We start from the raw sequence: 17,061 nt of genomic DNA, 5'->3' as shown, positions 1-17,061 counted from the left end.
ACATACATACATTCAGTACATACATACATACATACATACATACAGTACATACATACATACAGATATACAGTACATACATACATACATACATACAGTACATACATACATACAGATATACAGTACATACATACATACATACAGTACATACATACATACATACATACAGTACATACATACAGTACATACATACATACATTCAGTACATACATACATACATACATACATACATACAATACATACATACATACATACAAACATACGTACAGACAACAGACAGACAGACAGACAGAGAGACAGACAGACAGACAGACATACAGTACATGCATTCAGACAGACAGACAGACAGACAGACAGATGCACCTCAACTATATTGAGGTGGAAGCAGAAATCTCAGACAGAAACCTCCAATCAAGAGCCATTCTTTTTTTCTTTTTCCTCTATTTGTAATTTGGATGAGCCAATCCTTAAAATGCTGTCATCAATTATGCATTGGTTGAAAAAACAACATAAAAAGTATATGTAGCATTTTCGCAGCCAGAGTTCTAGGCTAACACCTCACAGATCTTACCTCTGCTACTTCCTCCAACACCTCCCCCAGAGCTGACAGTCGTGGTTGTAATTAGATTGTCCATCCAAGGCTAGCTGTTACAGAAAAACAGATCATACACTGTTGTTTTCTGTCCCAAAGGATTCCTGGGGAAAATATGGTTATGCTGTGTGGAATATTAAAGACTAAAACTCGTAGTAGATTTTCATTACATTGAACTGTAAAGTTACTATACCCTAAGGCAGTATTTGCACACACAGTCCTTTCCTAAGTCATATCGTTTCATTTTGTGTGGTCATATTTCTTTTTCCTTTGTAACCATGTTTCCTGTGGAAAGGCTCTTTAGAATCCAACATGCCATTGATTAAAAAGGTTCACCTGAAGCTGTATAGAAAGGGCGTAGCTCTAAGCTCACTTGATGAATGTGACTTTCTTTTTGACTGAAGGACCTAAAGTATAAAGGCAGACACAGAACGTCAGCTGAAACAGGTATGAGGTTTCAGTCATAGCTGGAGGACATGGCATAACGTCTTTGGACTGAAACTAGAACTGATTACTGTCAGAGCAGAGGCAGACACTGACATGGGCAATTTGTTTGATAAGGAAATTAAATGTATGTATTGTGTAGTATATATAAGTGGCAGTAGGCAGTATATTTTCGGCATCATTGGGCAAAAATCCCTAAACAACCTTTCAGCATATTGTAATTCAAGTGTTCTACTAGACTTCTGCTCCTCCTCGTGGCTCTGTTTTCAGGCTTTAAAACATCTAGCCCGTGACGGGAGACTTTGACCAATCACAGGTCATTTCAGAGAGAGAGAGCGTTCCTATTGGCTGTGCTCCGGTCATGTTACCGGTAGTTTGGCATTCCTTCAAGAAAATTCACAATAGCTACCACGACACAAACTTTCTCATTTTACAGCTAAACAGTACACTACAAGATGATTCTGAACACATCTGAGGAGAGAAATAGACATTAATGTAACAGAATATTGATTCATATTTGATCAGCCCTGCCTAGTTTGACCGTTTGTTCGGAGTTTGTGAGTGATTGACAGCCGGCTCTCATAGACAGCAGATGGACAACAGACCTCAGATCAGCTCTTACTGCTTATTTTTAAATATTGCAGATGCCGTTAGGAGCACCGGAAGACACAGAATTACATGATTTTTTCAGGTTACCTGTTTCATGCACTTTCATAAACTTTTTTTTAATCATATTTGCTCCAATCTCGCCTACTTCAGCTTTAATGTTAGCCCATCAGACTATCTCTGTCTCGATAGGTTTTTGTTGTGTGCAGTGGACACAGCAGGCTGGAAGTAGCTCAGTCTGTAGGGACTTGGCTCGGGATGTCCCCGCATGGACCAAGTACTGAGTGTGAACTTGTAACTGGAGAGGTGCCAGTTTGACTCTCGGACACTGCCGAGGTGCCCTTGAGCAAGACACCGTTGGTTCGGGCCTGTGTGTAAAAAATAATAACAGAATGAAAACATTTAATTTCCCCTCAGGGGATCAATAAAATGCTTTCTTCGTCTGGACACTGTACTATTTAGGAGGAAACTCACTGGGCCTCATTGACAAAAATGGAACACGGCAACGCGGATAGCTCATACCGGACCTGGAGTGTATGGTTGTCAATTGGCATTCTCGCACTGCATTTTTGCATCGTTCTAGTAGAAACCCCAAATAGTATAAGAATAAAACTGAAAAAAAAAAATGAAAATGAGCATATGTCCCCTTTAAAGCAAAACTGAACATATAGACATCGTCTTTTGTAAGCTAATCAATTGTTTGCAAAGTATGTTGCCATTGAAATGCAAAGCTATAACTTCTTGTTATTTGAGTTACTGCTGTTGATATATATCATCTAATTATCTGCAGTTTATGGATTTAGATATATTGCATGACCCAGGCACTCAGAAATGTCATAAAGCTAAAATACAGGCTTGCTGTTATGGAACGTTGACTTGTTAGAGCTAGCTTTTCCATTGAGAGCAATAATTAGCCTGAGGTAACTGGTCTTAAATATTAGGTTGATCTGACAGGGGAGTCTGGGTATTTAGCTCTAACAGGGCAGGCTGATGCCCCCAGCGATGTCACTCACTCCCCCATATACTGTGGATTACCACCCACACAACCAGCACCCACATTAAGGTATACTGGAGGCGTAAAACAAGGAAAAAATAAAAATATCTGGTAGATGAATAGAATAACATGTAAAGCCCACATTTTTCCATTTATAATGTATGTCACAGTAAACATTCACACTGCACTCTTACCTGCACAATTTACACATGTGTCTCAACTAGGCTAAACAGGCAACGAGGTGGAATGCTCATACTGCCCCATTATTTCAAACTCTGGAGTCTGTTTGTAAATTGTAATACAGCTGTCTTTAATTTCAACATTAGGTCGGTTCCTTTTACAAGCCCTCAGGGTTTTTTTTCACCCACCTGTGCATTTATTTATGTTATTGTATATCTCTTCTCTTTTGTTTATTATATGCATAAATAAAGAAGACCTGAACTGAACTATATAGAAGAAACATCAAATCTGGACTAAGCACATGTGAGCTATATGTCTGTTGGGTTGTACATTATTATTTTTTAAATGTATAACTTTCACAAACTTTGTATTTGTACCTTCTTATGATATGTCTTAGGTTCCTTAGATGGGTCAATAAAGTTGTTATTATCTTATCTAATCTTTCATTAGTCATTTTTAGGGCTGTCAAAGTTAACGCAATAATAACGCGTTAACGCAAATTCGTTTTAACACCGATAATTTCTTTAACGCGTTAACGCAACTTGCGATTTTTAGGTTGTAGCGGCTCAGTTTTAAAGCTAGAGTGAAGATACTGGCATCGTATAAAACTAGAAAAACCTAAAGAGTCCATCGATACCAACCATGTCATACTAGCTTAAAGGAGGCTAAATAACGCTCCAAACTTACACTAAATTTTGGCGAGGAAAAACTGGCATGGCCATTTTCAAAGGGGTCCCTTGACCTCTGACCTCCAGATATGTGAATGAAAATGGGTTCTTTGGGTATCCACGAGTCTCCCCTTTACATCACATGTAGGCTTAAATTTGCCATGTTATGATTCAAGCATACTTTTTATGCTAAATGCAGTACCTGTGAGGGTTTCTGGACAATATCTGTCATTGTTTTGTGTTGTTAATTGATTTCCAGTAATAAATATATACATACATTTGCATAAAGCAGCATATTTGTCCACTCCCATGTTGATAAGAGTATTAAATACTTGATGAATCTCCCTTTAAGATACATTTTGAACAGATAAAAAAATGTGCGATTAATTTGCGATTAATCGCGATTAAATATCGGAATCTATAGACAGCCCCAGTCATTTTAAAAAAGCTTTACAGACCGTCTATTAACTTTTGCTTTAAGGCTATAGCTGTGTGTCTTTCACAAGCAATACCTTTTCCTGATAGGCTGATTTATTCATTCATAGTTATTACCGTTATTTCCAACTATTATGCCAACTATGATTCATGTTATTATTTTTAAGTAGCAGCAACCTGAAACCATACAACCATAGTTCAATCTGAACACATGCATAACAGCTATTACATTATTATTGATTTTATAAAACATTTCCATCCTTGATAAAGAACCGTTGGGAGTTTTGCTTACCTTTTAGATCATTTGTTCAGAAATAATCCCTCCCCCCCTTTAATGAGTCTGTCCTGTTCACCACATTGCAATGTATCAAGTCCAGGTGCTGAAGGAATACGCTGTGCAGTGCCAGCGACTGGCATGTGTCTGAAGAGTTGATGTTTTAGCTTTTGTCTGACTCATAGCTTCAGTCGACAAGTTCCAACAAAGTGGAAGGGGCCGTTACTTCAGCCCGTGACAGGCACACTGTAAAGAAAGTACAGGGAACATAGCCCTGGGCTGTTTGAATGAGTAAAACACTGCTTTGAGGGTAGTAAAAGTGATTGAACAATGTGTTGCGTTACTCTATTATCCTATTATCACTTTTGTTTGTTTCTATAATTACATGCTTGTGTGAAAGTATACAAGTAAGCCTCTCAAAGGCCTGAAAAAGACTGAATATCACCGGAAAGGAAAAGTGAAAACATTTCCTTTGAATCATGGATAAAACAACAGCTCATTTTATTCTACCTGTTTTTTTTAGAAAATGTGCTGTCAACTGTGAGGATCTTGATTCAGAAGCATATTCCTCACTGTGTCTCTAATTATCATGAGCAAACTATGTGTCAGGACAAATTGATAGTCAGATTTACAAATCCATGTCTTAAAAAAGGGTGGATTGTGTTGTTATGTTGGTAATGTGATGACTTTGTTTACATGCTTTGAGCTTTACAGTGGCAGTGAGGCCTGACTCGCACACTGAGCCTGGCAAAAAACACTCCCACCAGAATCATGAATGCACTCTGTCAGATTTATGTTCATTCTCACTGGAGCTGAAGCACACAACTTCAAGTGCCTGAAAAAAACCCTCTCATATTATAATATTTTTGCATATAAATTAGGGCTGTCAAAGTCCACGTGATAATAACGCATTAAAGCTGAAGTCGGCAAGACTGGAGCAAAAATGATTAAAAAAAGTTATTTTTTAAAACGGTCGCTATATCCTGACAGTAGTGCATGAGACAGGTAATCTAAAGAAAATCATGTCCCTCTGTGTCCTCCGGTGTCCTCCGGTGCTCCTAACGGCATCTGCAAGATTTCACAGACCGGAGGAAAACAAGACTGCTGGAGTCTGCCGTCCAGCTGCCGTCTGTGAGAGCTGGCTGTCAATCACTCGTGAACTCCGATCAAACGGTCAAACTAGGCAGCTCTGATCAAATATGAATCATTATTCTGTTACTGTAATGCCTATTTCTCTCCTCAAATGGTGTCAGAATCATCTTGTAGTGTACTGTTTAACTGTAAAATTATAAAGTCTGTGACGCCGGCAGCCATGTTGAGATCTATCGAGGAAATACCAAGCACCGCCCACCACCAGCCAGAGCACAGCCAATGGGAACGCTCTCTCTGAAATTACCTGTGATTGGTCAAAGTCTCCCGTCACGGGCTAGATTTTCTAAAGCCTGAAAACAGAGCCATGAGGAGGTGTAGAAGTCTAGTTTTCTCTCACAACACTTGAATTACAATATGCTGAAAGGTTATTTTTGAATTTTTGCCCAATGATACCAAAGAATGATTGCCTACTGAAGCTTTAATACCAATTAATTTTAACGCCACTAATTTCTACAACGCATGTATGCAATTTGTGATTTTTAGGTTGTAGCGGCTCAGTTTTAAAGGTCTCATATTATGCTCATTTCCAGGTTCATAGATGTATTTTAATGTTGCACTAGAACATTTTTACATGCTGCAATGTTCAAAAAACCCTTTATTCTTCTCATACTGCAGCCTGAGTCTGCCTGCCTCAGAGCCTAATTCAGCCTCTGTCTGAAAACCCCTGATTCACAGCCTGTCTCCTCCCACTCTGCTCTGATTGGTCAGCGTTTTCTGTCAATCAAACGTCCTCAACAACACAGCGTCACTATCTCCCGGAGAAGCTCTGGAGAGAGAGGAGCTAGAATAAAGTTTATAAACCACTTTAAAGTTTATAAACCAGAAACTTCACCCAGCGCACGTTACCGGAGGAATCTGATCAGAAATCGGCGACAAATGATGAACATCTGCGGTCCAGATTCCAGGTTTTCCTGACGGTTTCTCTCAGGTAAATAATACTATTTATAGCTCTGTTAGTTAACTCAGTGTTTACCTCATGCATCAACTCTGTAAACCGTAAACATACACTCTGTTTTACGTTTGTCTTTACAGATCCATCTGTGAGAAATGACCGACAGAATCATCCCAGAGGAGAGCAGACAGCTGAGAGCAGATGGCTCTGTTTACATGGAGATACAGAGCTAACCCGGTAGCATGTAGCTAACCCGTTAGCATGTAGCTACATGCTAACGGGTTAGCTACATGCTACCGCTATGACACGGTGTGTAAACACAGCGACCATCAGGGTGGAAAATAGAAGATGTGAAACAGTAGTCAGTTCATTATTTCTGCTAAAAGATAAATGTATGGAAGATCAGAGTAATGGTATATTAATTACTGTAGGAGCTGTCTCTGTGTTACCATGACTACAGACCACCGGAGCTTAGCTTACCATAGTTTACCAGAGCTGAAGACTTTCTCCTGTACCATGTTAACATAACTAACTAACAGGTGAGATGATTACAAATGCTGTGAATAATTAATATTGTCATCTGTCAACTCAAATAAAGTTTGACTGTGAAACAGAAATGTGTTGTGTTGCTTACAGTCACTATTTACTACCTGTACTCTGCTACATGCATGACATCAAATATATATAATATATAAATATCATCTGTTTAAACAGTGTAATTACATAAAGCCTTTGTGAAAGAACATGTTATATTTAGATGATGGGAGTACATGAAGCCTGTTCTGCTGGTTCTTGCAGACTAACTGTAGGAGCTACTTTGCTCAAGTTCGGTTGAGGAGGAGAGACAGTGACGCGCTGTGGGGCGGGGTCAGCTACTGAAGGTTCTGCTCTGGTTCGACCAGGAAACCCTTACATGGCTTGCATTTCTCTAACGACGTCAGAAGAGAAGGAAAAGCTGCGCAGCGTTTTTCGACACCCATTTCCGGACAAACGGAGCAGGAGAAAAAGAGAGAGGATGGTCTTTTATGATACTATGGTGACTTGTAGACACACTGGGGACAGATATTGATGTTTAAAAGACATGGAAAAGTGCATTTTGCATAATAGGTGACCTTTAAAGCTAGAGTGAAGATCCTGGTATTATAAACTTAAAGGTAGGGTCGACGATTTTGTAAAGCTAGCATAATTTCAAAGTAGCATCGCCTCAGGAGCTCCGTCTAAACCCCCCCCTCCCCTCTGGGCTCCTTCCAAGGCAACGCCCCCCCCCCACACACACACACGCACACATGCACGAGCACCGCCGTATCGTAACTACTTCACAGACACAGAGCGGAGAGAGGACCTCAACTCAACAACGCTACCTCATGACAACTAACCGCGGCAGTGCTACTGCAGGGCTGACTTTTCTCTTCCATTCTCCAGGAAATTTAAGGTGGAGACACGCTTTGAGTTCAGGCTGGTGCACGCCAAGGGTAGAGTACGAGCAGGGAGGCAGGGAGGCATCTGATTGGTTCTTTCCAAGGGGACCGCGAGGCAGTGATTGGTAGACTTTTTTACAGGATTACAGCAGCTACAGATGACGGCTCTTTTCCGGTCTTTTTTCAGAGCTCATCAGTAATGGATCGCTGTCGGGGGGTAAAGACCATTTCAACCAATAAACAAATAGTGTATACTGGAGAACATCGTCAACCCTGCCTTTAGGCTAAATTTTGGCAAGGAAAGGAGGAGGATTGGCATGTCCATTTTCAAAGGGTCCCTTGACCTCTGACCTCCAGGTATGTGAATGGGTTCTATGGGTACCCACGAGTCTCCCCTTTACAGACATGCCCACTTTATGATAATCACATGCAGTTTGGGGCAAGTCATAGTCAAGTCAGCACACTGACACACCATGTTATGCTTTGAGCATATTTTTTTATGCTAAATGCAGTACCTGTGATGGGGTCGCCTCACTGTTTCGACCGATGCAATATCTGATTCTTACAGATAGTCCCATTAAAGGACCAGAGTGTAGGATTTAGTGGAATCCAACCGGTGAGGTTGGAGATTGCAAACAACTGAATAGCCTTCCACTCACCCCTGCCTTTCAAAAGGTGTCGGAGAACTACGGTGGCCTTCAGGTAACGTAAAAACGTGAAAGCCTCTCTCTAGAGCCAGAGTTTGGTTTGTCCTTTCTGGGCTACTGTAGAAACATGGCGGAGCAACATGGCAGACTCCGTGAAGAGGACCCACTCCCTATATACATATGAAAAACTCATTCTAAGCTAACGAAAACACAACACTTCTTAGTATCAGGTGATTATACACTAATGAAAATATAGTTATGAATATTCCAATAGATCCCCCAAAATCCTACACACTGGACCTTTAAACAACATCAAACTAAATCTAGAACTACTGACAGAAACACTTTTCTGATCCTATGATGGAAATGTGCTATTGGGTGTTGCTTGAACAAGTCTGAAACCATGTTGAATGAAACTTATGCAGAATGAATTCTTTAGTGACATGGATGCTCTTAATATGACATGTTTGAAATGTCTGTTGAAATAACAGAGATCAAATAACAACACAGCCCGATATGTGTTTCCTTCTCTCTCTTACATGTGTCATCTTTCCTGTGTTGTTCTCTGATTCAAACATACTGGCTTTGTTTGGATTTCGGCCAAAAACAGTTCAGATGTCAAAATAATTTAGAGTCCACCATGCTTTCCACCCTCAGACTGCTTTATAAGAGCATTGTTCAGGGAGAAATAAATTAGTGACATTTAGAACACCTAGCGGCTAAATAGTCTTAGTCAGGTATGTGTTGGTGCAGGCAAGAGTGGATCTCAACCTACATGCTTTAGGGCCTCCAGGAGTTGGAGCTTCAAGTTCCAAATAAAACCAAAGATGTATGAATACATCTGTGAAATATTGTGGACATCTGATGTGCCATCTGCAATTAATAGCATCATTCAAGATCACGCATATTCAGAACAAAAGGATACAAATGTTGCTTCAGGTTTTTGTGCCACTACAAACACTTATAATAAGAATTTAATAACAATTATAACCCAATTTAAATGTCACCTATTATGCAAAATGCACTTTTCCATGTCTTTTAAACATCAATATCTGTCCCCAGTGTGTCTACAGGCCACCATAGTATCATAAAAGACCATCCTCTCTCTTTTTCTCCTCCTCCGTTTGTCCGGAAATGGGTGCAGAAAAAAAATTCGCTTTTTTCCTTGTATCCTGACGTCATTAGGGAATGCAAGTCACGTGAGGGTTTCCTGGTCGAACCAGAGAGAACCTTCAGTAGCTGACCCCGGCCCACAGCGCGTCACTGTCTCTCCTCCTCAACCTAACTTGTGCAAAGTAGCTCCCTACAGTTAGTCTGCAAGAACCAGCAGAACAGGCTTCATGTACTCCCATCATCTAAATATAACATGTTCATTCACAAAGGCTTTATGTAATTACACTGTTTAAACAGATGATATTTATATATTATATATATTTGATGTCATGCATGTAGCAGATTACAGGTAGTAAATAGTGACTTGTAAGCAACACAACACATTTCTGTTTCACAGTCAAACTTTATTTGAGTAGACAGATGACAATATTAATTATTCACAGCATTTGTAATCATCCCACCTGCAGTTATGTTAACATGGTACAGGAGAAAGTCTTCAGCTCTGGTAAACTATGATAAGCTAAGCTCCGGTGGTCTGTAGTCATGGTAACACAGAGACAGCTCCTACTGTAAATAATATACCATTACTCTGATCTTCCATACATTTATCTTTTAGCAGAAATAATGAACTGACTACTGTTTCACATCTTCTATTTTCCACCCTGATGGTCGCTGTGTTTACACACCGTGTCATAGCGGTAGCATGTAGCTAACCCGTTAGCATGTAGCTACATGCTAACGGGTTAGCTACATGCTACCGGGTTAGCTCTGTATCTCCATGTAAACAGAGCCATCTGCCCACAGCTGTCTGCTCTCCTCTGGGATGATTCTGTCGGTCATTTCTCACAGATGGATCTGTAAAGACAGACGTAAAACAGAGTGTATGTTTACGGTTTACAGAGTTGATGCATGAGGTAAACACTGAGCTAACTAACAGAGATATAAATAGTATTATTTACCTGAGAGAAACCGTCAGGAAAACCTGGAATCTGGACCGCAGATGTTGATCATGTGTCGCCGATTTCTGATCAGATTCCTCCGGTAACGTGCGCTGGGTGAAGTTTCTGGTTTATAAACTTTAAAGTGGTTTATAAACTTTATTCTAGCTGCTATCTCTCCACTCGTCTCTCTCTCTCTAGAGAGAGAGAGAGAGAGAGCTTCTCCGGGAGGGAGGGGGAGGGTGACGCTGTTGTTGAGGACGTTTGATTGACAGAAAACGCTGACCAATCAGAGCAGAGTGGGAGGAGACAGAGGCTACAGACACAGAAATCAGCACTTTTGGAAATGGGCTGAAACAGAGGTTATAGAGACATGCTGGAATGCATGATCTGATTGTTTTTTTGAAAAAAAAACTTCAGAGACATGGTTTGGAGGTGTCTGAGACCTATAATAACTAGTTTAAACGGAGTATAATATGTGACCTTTAAAGGGCCAGTGTGTAACATTTCAGGGGGATCTATTAGCAAAAATGGAATATAATATTCATAACTATGTTTTCATTAGTGTATAATCACCTGAAACTAAGAATTGTTGTGTTTTCGTTAGCTTAGAATGAGCCCTTCATATCTACATAGGGAGCGGGTCCTCTTCACGGAGTCCTCCATGTTGCTCCGTCATGTTTCTACAGTAGCCCAGAATGGACAAACCAAACACTGGCTCTAGAGAGAGGCTTTCGCGTTTTTACTTTACCTGAAGGCCACCGTAGTTCTCTGACACGCCAGTGAAACCGCGGTAACGTGAGCCACAGAGTGCAAAACCGTGATACCGCCAGCAGCCGTCTGACTTCCGTTGCTCCTAAAGTAGTGTTATTATGGTAAGGATGGGCTCTGAGTGAGGCCAACGGCGTTACCACGGTTTTGCACTTAGTGCTCCGTTACCACAGTCTAAGAAAGGGAGGAGTGAGCGGAGGGGTACTCAGTTGGTTGCAATCTGCAACCGCACCACTAGATGCCACCAAATCCTACACACTACACCTTTAATAATGTCAAAATTCTAAACATAGGCTGGTTTAATAACTACTACTGTACATCATGGTCATACTGTAAGTGTCAACAGTATCTGAGTGAAAGTTACACATCATTTTTAGAATGAATTATATCTTCACCTTCTTATACAGGCAACCAGCCAACCAGAGGTGTGCAATGGCAGCTGTGCAACTGAAACATTTTGCATGAAACATTTGTAGAGAAGGTTGTATGTGACTCACCGTTAGCAGCGCTATAAATCCTCCCACACAAGTTACAGCGGTTTGTCAGACTCCCCGGGTCACACAGATGTCTCAAAAATGACCTTCTCAAAAACAGTTTTCAAGGATAAGTCTGGTACAGTAATATTCTATATTTTGAAAAGACCAAACAGTGAGTGAACCTGCTAACAGGCATTATGCATGTATGCCAAAGCCTGATAAATATTACTCCTCTGTGCCATAAAGCTCCATTGTTGTCCAAAAACTATTAAAACACATCAGTGAGCCACACTGTTGCATTGGGTGTCATGTTCCTTCCTTACCATTAACACACACTGTAGTTTATTTTGAGTCAGTCCCATATTCACCGTCCTGCTGATGTAAATTCTCAATATAGCACCAAATGTTTTTCAAATTAAATATATTCTCAACAAAAATATACACTTAAAGTGGAAGAGAATCAGTCACCCAAGTTTGTTTACTAAATGGATTTCCACTCTAATGAACATCTCCTCCATCACCATCTGGTTCGCCGCTGCCACCGCCAGGGACAAGGCTAGGCTGCAGCGGGTCATCCGTGCTGCAGAGAAGGCCATCGGCTGTAACCTTCCCTCCCTCCAGGGGCTGTACACCTCCAGGACCTTGAGGAGGGCAGGAAAGATTGTGGCCGACCCCTCCCATCCCAGACACCATCTCTTCCAGACTCTGCCATCTGGCAGGAGGTTAAGGTAATAAAAAAACAGTTTTTTCCCCATGGCAGTGGGGCTCTCGAACAGCCCCTCTGCCCCCCTGTGACTGTCTCTCCCTCATACACACACACACACACACACACACACAACTGCACCCCCCCCACACACACACACTATCTCTCTCTCTCTCTCTCTCTCTCTCTCTCTCTCTCTCTCTCCTCACACACACACACACACACACACAAACACACACACACACACTACTCATTCACATGTTGGCGTGTGTGTTGGCTGGTACACAGCCTCTTATTCACGTGTTGGCGTGTGTTGGCTGGTACACAGCCTCTTATTCACGTGTTGGCATCTGTTGGCTGGTACACACGCTAACATGTGAATAAAAGAGTACTGGCACTTCATTTTTTCCACTTCAAGCACTGTGTGCAGTATTTCAGAGTAGCCACAAGGCATGTCAGGTGACAGCTTTACCTTTATCCCTTTTATATTGAGCAGTAGGCTAATAAATCAGAGTGAAGCATTGATGGGCAGGTGCTCCAGCAAGGTTAAGAACATTTCTTCATCTCCTTTTCCCCTCACACATATCTTTATGTATTAAATTAATATGTATATGTTTTGACTAGTCAAAATGACGTTGTAGATATCTCAAACTGGAGTTACGGATAGTCAAAATGTAATTATGGATATTTTGAATCAAAGTTTTGACTATAGGCGAAAGCATTAAAAAATTGTATTATACTACTAAACAAATGTATAAAAAAGGTTGAAACCGCCCATGCCAGGAAACTCTGTACACCTTTTATTTAATTTACTTACCTGGTTTGTCCTTTTTGTTTGTTCATTGTTTGTTTATTTGCTTTAGTTTTATTCCGTTTTTTTAATTTATTTATTTATTTCCTTCCATAATGGATGCCAGCTCCTCACATCTTTTGACCCACCAGAGGGCTTTGGCCTTGGTGTCTTTTCAGTGAGTGGATCTGTCTTTGTGCGTTGGACGGTTGTTTCAAGTTTTTCTTTACGGGAGATGTGATTTTTGTTATTTGTCATGTGTTCCATGTATATTTGAGTTTTGATTGTTGTATTGTAAAAAGTAAGATTTTCATGTCTTTTTTATTATAAAGCAGGTAGGTATGTAAAGCAGGTAGGTATGTAAAGCAGGTAGGTATGTAAAGTAGTGCTTTATAAATACTGTGAAAGTATCAATATACAGAGAAATACACACAGCCTGTATTCAGAAATTGTGCATTTGAAACAAGCCATTAGGATTTCTGTCCATTTGTGATGTCACAAATATACAATATTTAGACCATTACATGGTTTTAAATGTAAACATTCTAAATGTGTCCCAATTTATTTCCTGTTGCAGTGTATGTAAATAACATCAGCTGACAGGAAGTAAACATGGACCCAAACTGTTGCCTAGCAACGCAATTCCATTGCAATTCTGGTGAAATGCACTAAAACGGAGCATTTCAGACAGAGGGTAAATACAGGTATATTCAAGCAGGCAGTATGAGGGAAATAAACGTTTTTTTTTAACATTACAGAATGTAAACATGTTCTAGTAGAAACACAAAATACAAGTATGAATCTGAAAATGAGCATGATATGGGACCTTTAAAAAAAAAAAAAATCTTCCCCGGAAGTTGTTTTTTTAGTTATCGCATCAGTTCTACTTCCGGGTTGACTGTCATGGCGGCGCCCTGAAGCCTCAATGCCACCAGCAGAAGACCCCCGCAGTCCTCTGCAGTAACAGACAGTCCTCTGCATTCAGAGACAGCCGCTCCGTGTAGCGGAGCAGACTGCATCATGAACTACAAAGATCTGGCTAAGTGGAACGTGAGAGTGGCTGCAGTCTACGCGGTCGGTATCTGGACGATGATCGGCTCCTACACTCTGTTCAGATACACAGGTCGATACGAGGACCCGCCAGGTGAGAGACACCTGGGACTAACGGGAACACACACTGCGGGTTATTCAGCTGCTTATAGGAGTCTACATAGTTCTTTCACTAGATGGTATCAAACAAACCGTACCGTGTGTATGACGTCAGCCTGCTTGTCTCAGTGTCCCAGTACACCTGGAAACAGACCTCTGGGCTTCATTATCTCTCAGCAGTCACAGTGCTGTCTACTATAAATATCATTATTCAAGTAGCCTAATGCACTTAAGTAAATGTTAATGTACTTTAAGGAAGATCTTAAGGTAGGCACCATTGTATGCTGCTTTATACTGCTTCTCCACCACATCTCAGAGGGAAATATTGTACTTTTTACTGCACTACATTTATCTGACAGCTATAGTCACTTTGCAGATTAAGAATTTAAAGGTCCCATATCGTGCTCATTTTCAGGTTCATACTTGTATTTTGTGTTTCTACTAGAACATGTTTACATGCTGTAATGTTCAAAAAAACTTTATTTATTTTCCTCCTACTGTCTGACTGAATATACCTGTCTTCACCCTCTGTCTGAAACACTCCGTTTTAGTGCATTTCAACGGAATTGCAATGGAATTGCAACAGAATTGTGTTGCTAGGCAACCAGGGTCCATGTTTACTTCATGTCAGCTGATGTTATTTACATACACTGCAACAGGAAATAAAGTGGGACACATTAAGAATGTTTATGTTTAAAACCGTGTAATGGTCTAAATATTGTATATTTGTGACATCACAAATGGACAGAATTCCTAACGGCTTGTTTCAAAGATACAATTTCTGAATACCTGCTGTGTGTATTTCTCTGTATATTGAGCGTTTTGATAGTTTAACAGTATTTATACAGCACTTAAACCTGCTTTATAATGTAAAAGACCTGAAAATCTCACTTCTTACAATATGGGACCTTTAAGCACTTCTTATTTTATTTATTTTTTGTTTTTTATTTTAATTTATGGTTAGTCAAGCTGAGAATGTTTTATTGCAATAGATCAATAAAAAAATTAAGTAATAAAAAAACTAGGGATGCACCTATACTGATACTGGATCAGATATCGGGCCGATACTGACTCAAATAGCTGGATCGGATATCGGTGCCAATTGGTCGATCTATTAAATTAAATTTTATGTTTGTATACTATATACATTATATACTGTAATTATAATTATTGTTTACATTTTGACTAATTTGTTGCTGCATTAAAAAGGTTTTACACCTGAATTGTAATTCCTGTTAATTTTGAAGATTTTTCACCAAGTTTCGGGAGCACGATTTATTTTTTTTATAATAAAAAACAATTCAATAGATTTATATCTATGCATTTATTTGTTGTTTTACAAAGTTAGGAAAGCGATTTTTAAGTCCAGCCTGATGTTGCCTTACACATAACAGAATGATCCCAGTCACTTCCACACAGTGAGGCATACAACTTACTAATTAAACACTGGTATCAGATCAGTACTCGGTGTATCGGCCGATACCCAAAGCCCAGGTATCGCTATCGGTATCAGGACTGAAAAAGTCAGATCGGTGCATCACTATGAATAAAAAACGAATTCCTTTTCAATAGCAATTACTCACATTAATTTAAACGTGGCTAACTTTCACAGTTGTTACGCTGTATACTCCCTCAACCCAGTTTACATCGATATGATATCAGTTCTAACTGCTAAATCCCTCTTTCCCTTCCCCCTTTAAACTAAGTGAAAAAAGAAGAAAAGGTGGAAGAGCCGGAAGATCCAAATAAGGTCGTCTACGAGACTCTTCACTCCAAAACCACCATTCAATACAAGAAAGACTTTGTCCCGTACAGCACAAGGGTCTACAATTTCATCAAATCCTTCAGCGGTGAACCTGGGAGAGGAGACAGTGACAAATAACTGCATCAGTGCAAAGGATGATGGACACTGAATTTGTCAAGAGCAAGTTTTTTGAATGCACTATGATGAATTAATGCTTTTGTGTGAGGAGGACGTTATCTTTATTTGTAAAATAAATTCCAGCGCGCTGTCCAGGTCTAGGAGCTGCCCTTGTGTTTGGATGCTAATGGTCTGTCCCCAGATATATTTATATTCTATTATCAATCTGTCAACAATATTCAGTAATATTACTGTAAGTTTCATCTACGGCATTGTACACAATACAAAGTTCCCACAACCACTAATGATGTATAAATAAACTGAATCTCTTCATTATGTAAGAGGCACTTATACAAAAGTGTGTGAATTTATTTTTATAGATCTTGTCATTATCCTGAGTGAAGACTTACATAACAGTCTCACTATCTTTATGAATTTTAAACTGTTGACATGCATCAGCGAGGTTTCTCAATTGTATGGACATGTTGGATGCTGTGGTGTTGGATCAGAATACATTATAGGGTGTTTCTAGTCTTTTTTTCTAGAAAAGCACAGTATTACTAATAATATTAGTAAAAGTTTCACTCTGTTCAAGTGCCCCAGTAAGCCATGACCGAGGCAGCTAAGTGGGATTCATCCATCTTTAATTTTATTATTTACATCTGTGCTTTTCCTATCGTGACATGTCAAAATGTCTTCCATAAAATAAAATGTATGAGGTGGGAAATATGTTAGAAGCACCTTTCAATATAATGCCGTCCAACACCACCACAAAGTGCAACTACAAAATCTCAACAAAACTTAACACTTTAAGTAAGATGGTATTTATTACATGGCTATTGTACTACATTTTCTTTCTGATCACCCAATATCCATTCATGCAATACCTGATGCATCAACTTTTTGCAATATATTGTAATATTGTTGGTGTTCATATTACAAATTTGAATTGTTACAGCAT

The 17,061-nt window shown here is 39.8% G+C and overlaps 2 protein-coding genes across 2 annotated transcripts in view; one reads left to right on the top strand and one right to left on the bottom strand.

The window, feature by feature from the left end:
• The window catches only part of LOC141765102 (uncharacterized), a 29,117-nt gene extending 24,778 nt beyond the window's left edge, over positions 1 to 4,339 (bottom strand). Inside the window, exons 1-2 of the mRNA XM_074631007.1 lie at positions 4,209 to 4,339; positions 569 to 642 (exon numbers count right to left, since the gene is read on the bottom strand). Coding sequence (XP_074487108.1) covers positions 569 to 632 — 64 coding nt within the window. The 5' untranslated portion in view covers positions 633 to 642; positions 4,209 to 4,339. The remainder of the gene's footprint in view (positions 1 to 568; positions 643 to 4,208) is intronic.
• A 9,634-nt stretch (positions 4,340 to 13,973) lies between these two features.
• Positions 13,974 to 16,458, top strand: LOC141763458 (small integral membrane protein 26-like). Its single transcript, XM_074627916.1, has 2 exons — positions 13,974 to 14,234; positions 15,946 to 16,458. Exons 1-2 carry the CDS (start codon positions 14,111 to 14,113, stop codon positions 16,119 to 16,121), a joined length of 300 nt encoding a protein of 99 aa, XP_074484017.1. The 5' UTR covers positions 13,974 to 14,110; the 3' UTR covers positions 16,122 to 16,458.
• The last annotated feature ends 603 nt before the right edge of the window (positions 16,459 to 17,061 follow it).

The sequence above is a fragment of the Sebastes fasciatus genome, chromosome 3, assembly GCF_043250625.1.
Source record: "Sebastes fasciatus isolate fSebFas1 chromosome 3, fSebFas1.pri, whole genome shotgun sequence".
Classification (NCBI taxonomy): Eukaryota; Metazoa; Chordata; class Actinopteri; order Perciformes; family Sebastidae; genus Sebastes; species Sebastes fasciatus.
The sequence above is the reverse complement of the archived record's forward strand: the minus strand, read 5'-3'. Positions and strand labels throughout refer to the sequence as shown.

Excerpts from the sequence above, each read along its gene's own strand:
- LOC141763458 (XM_074627916.1), top strand. The coding sequence starts at position 14,111 with ATGAACTACAAAGATCTGGCTAAGTGGAACGTGAGAGTGGCTGCAGTC. Across the intron at positions 14,235-15,945 it reads TCGATACGAGGACCCGCCAG|TGAAAAAAGAAGAAAAGGTG; the intron begins GTGAGAGACACC and ends CTTTAAACTAAG.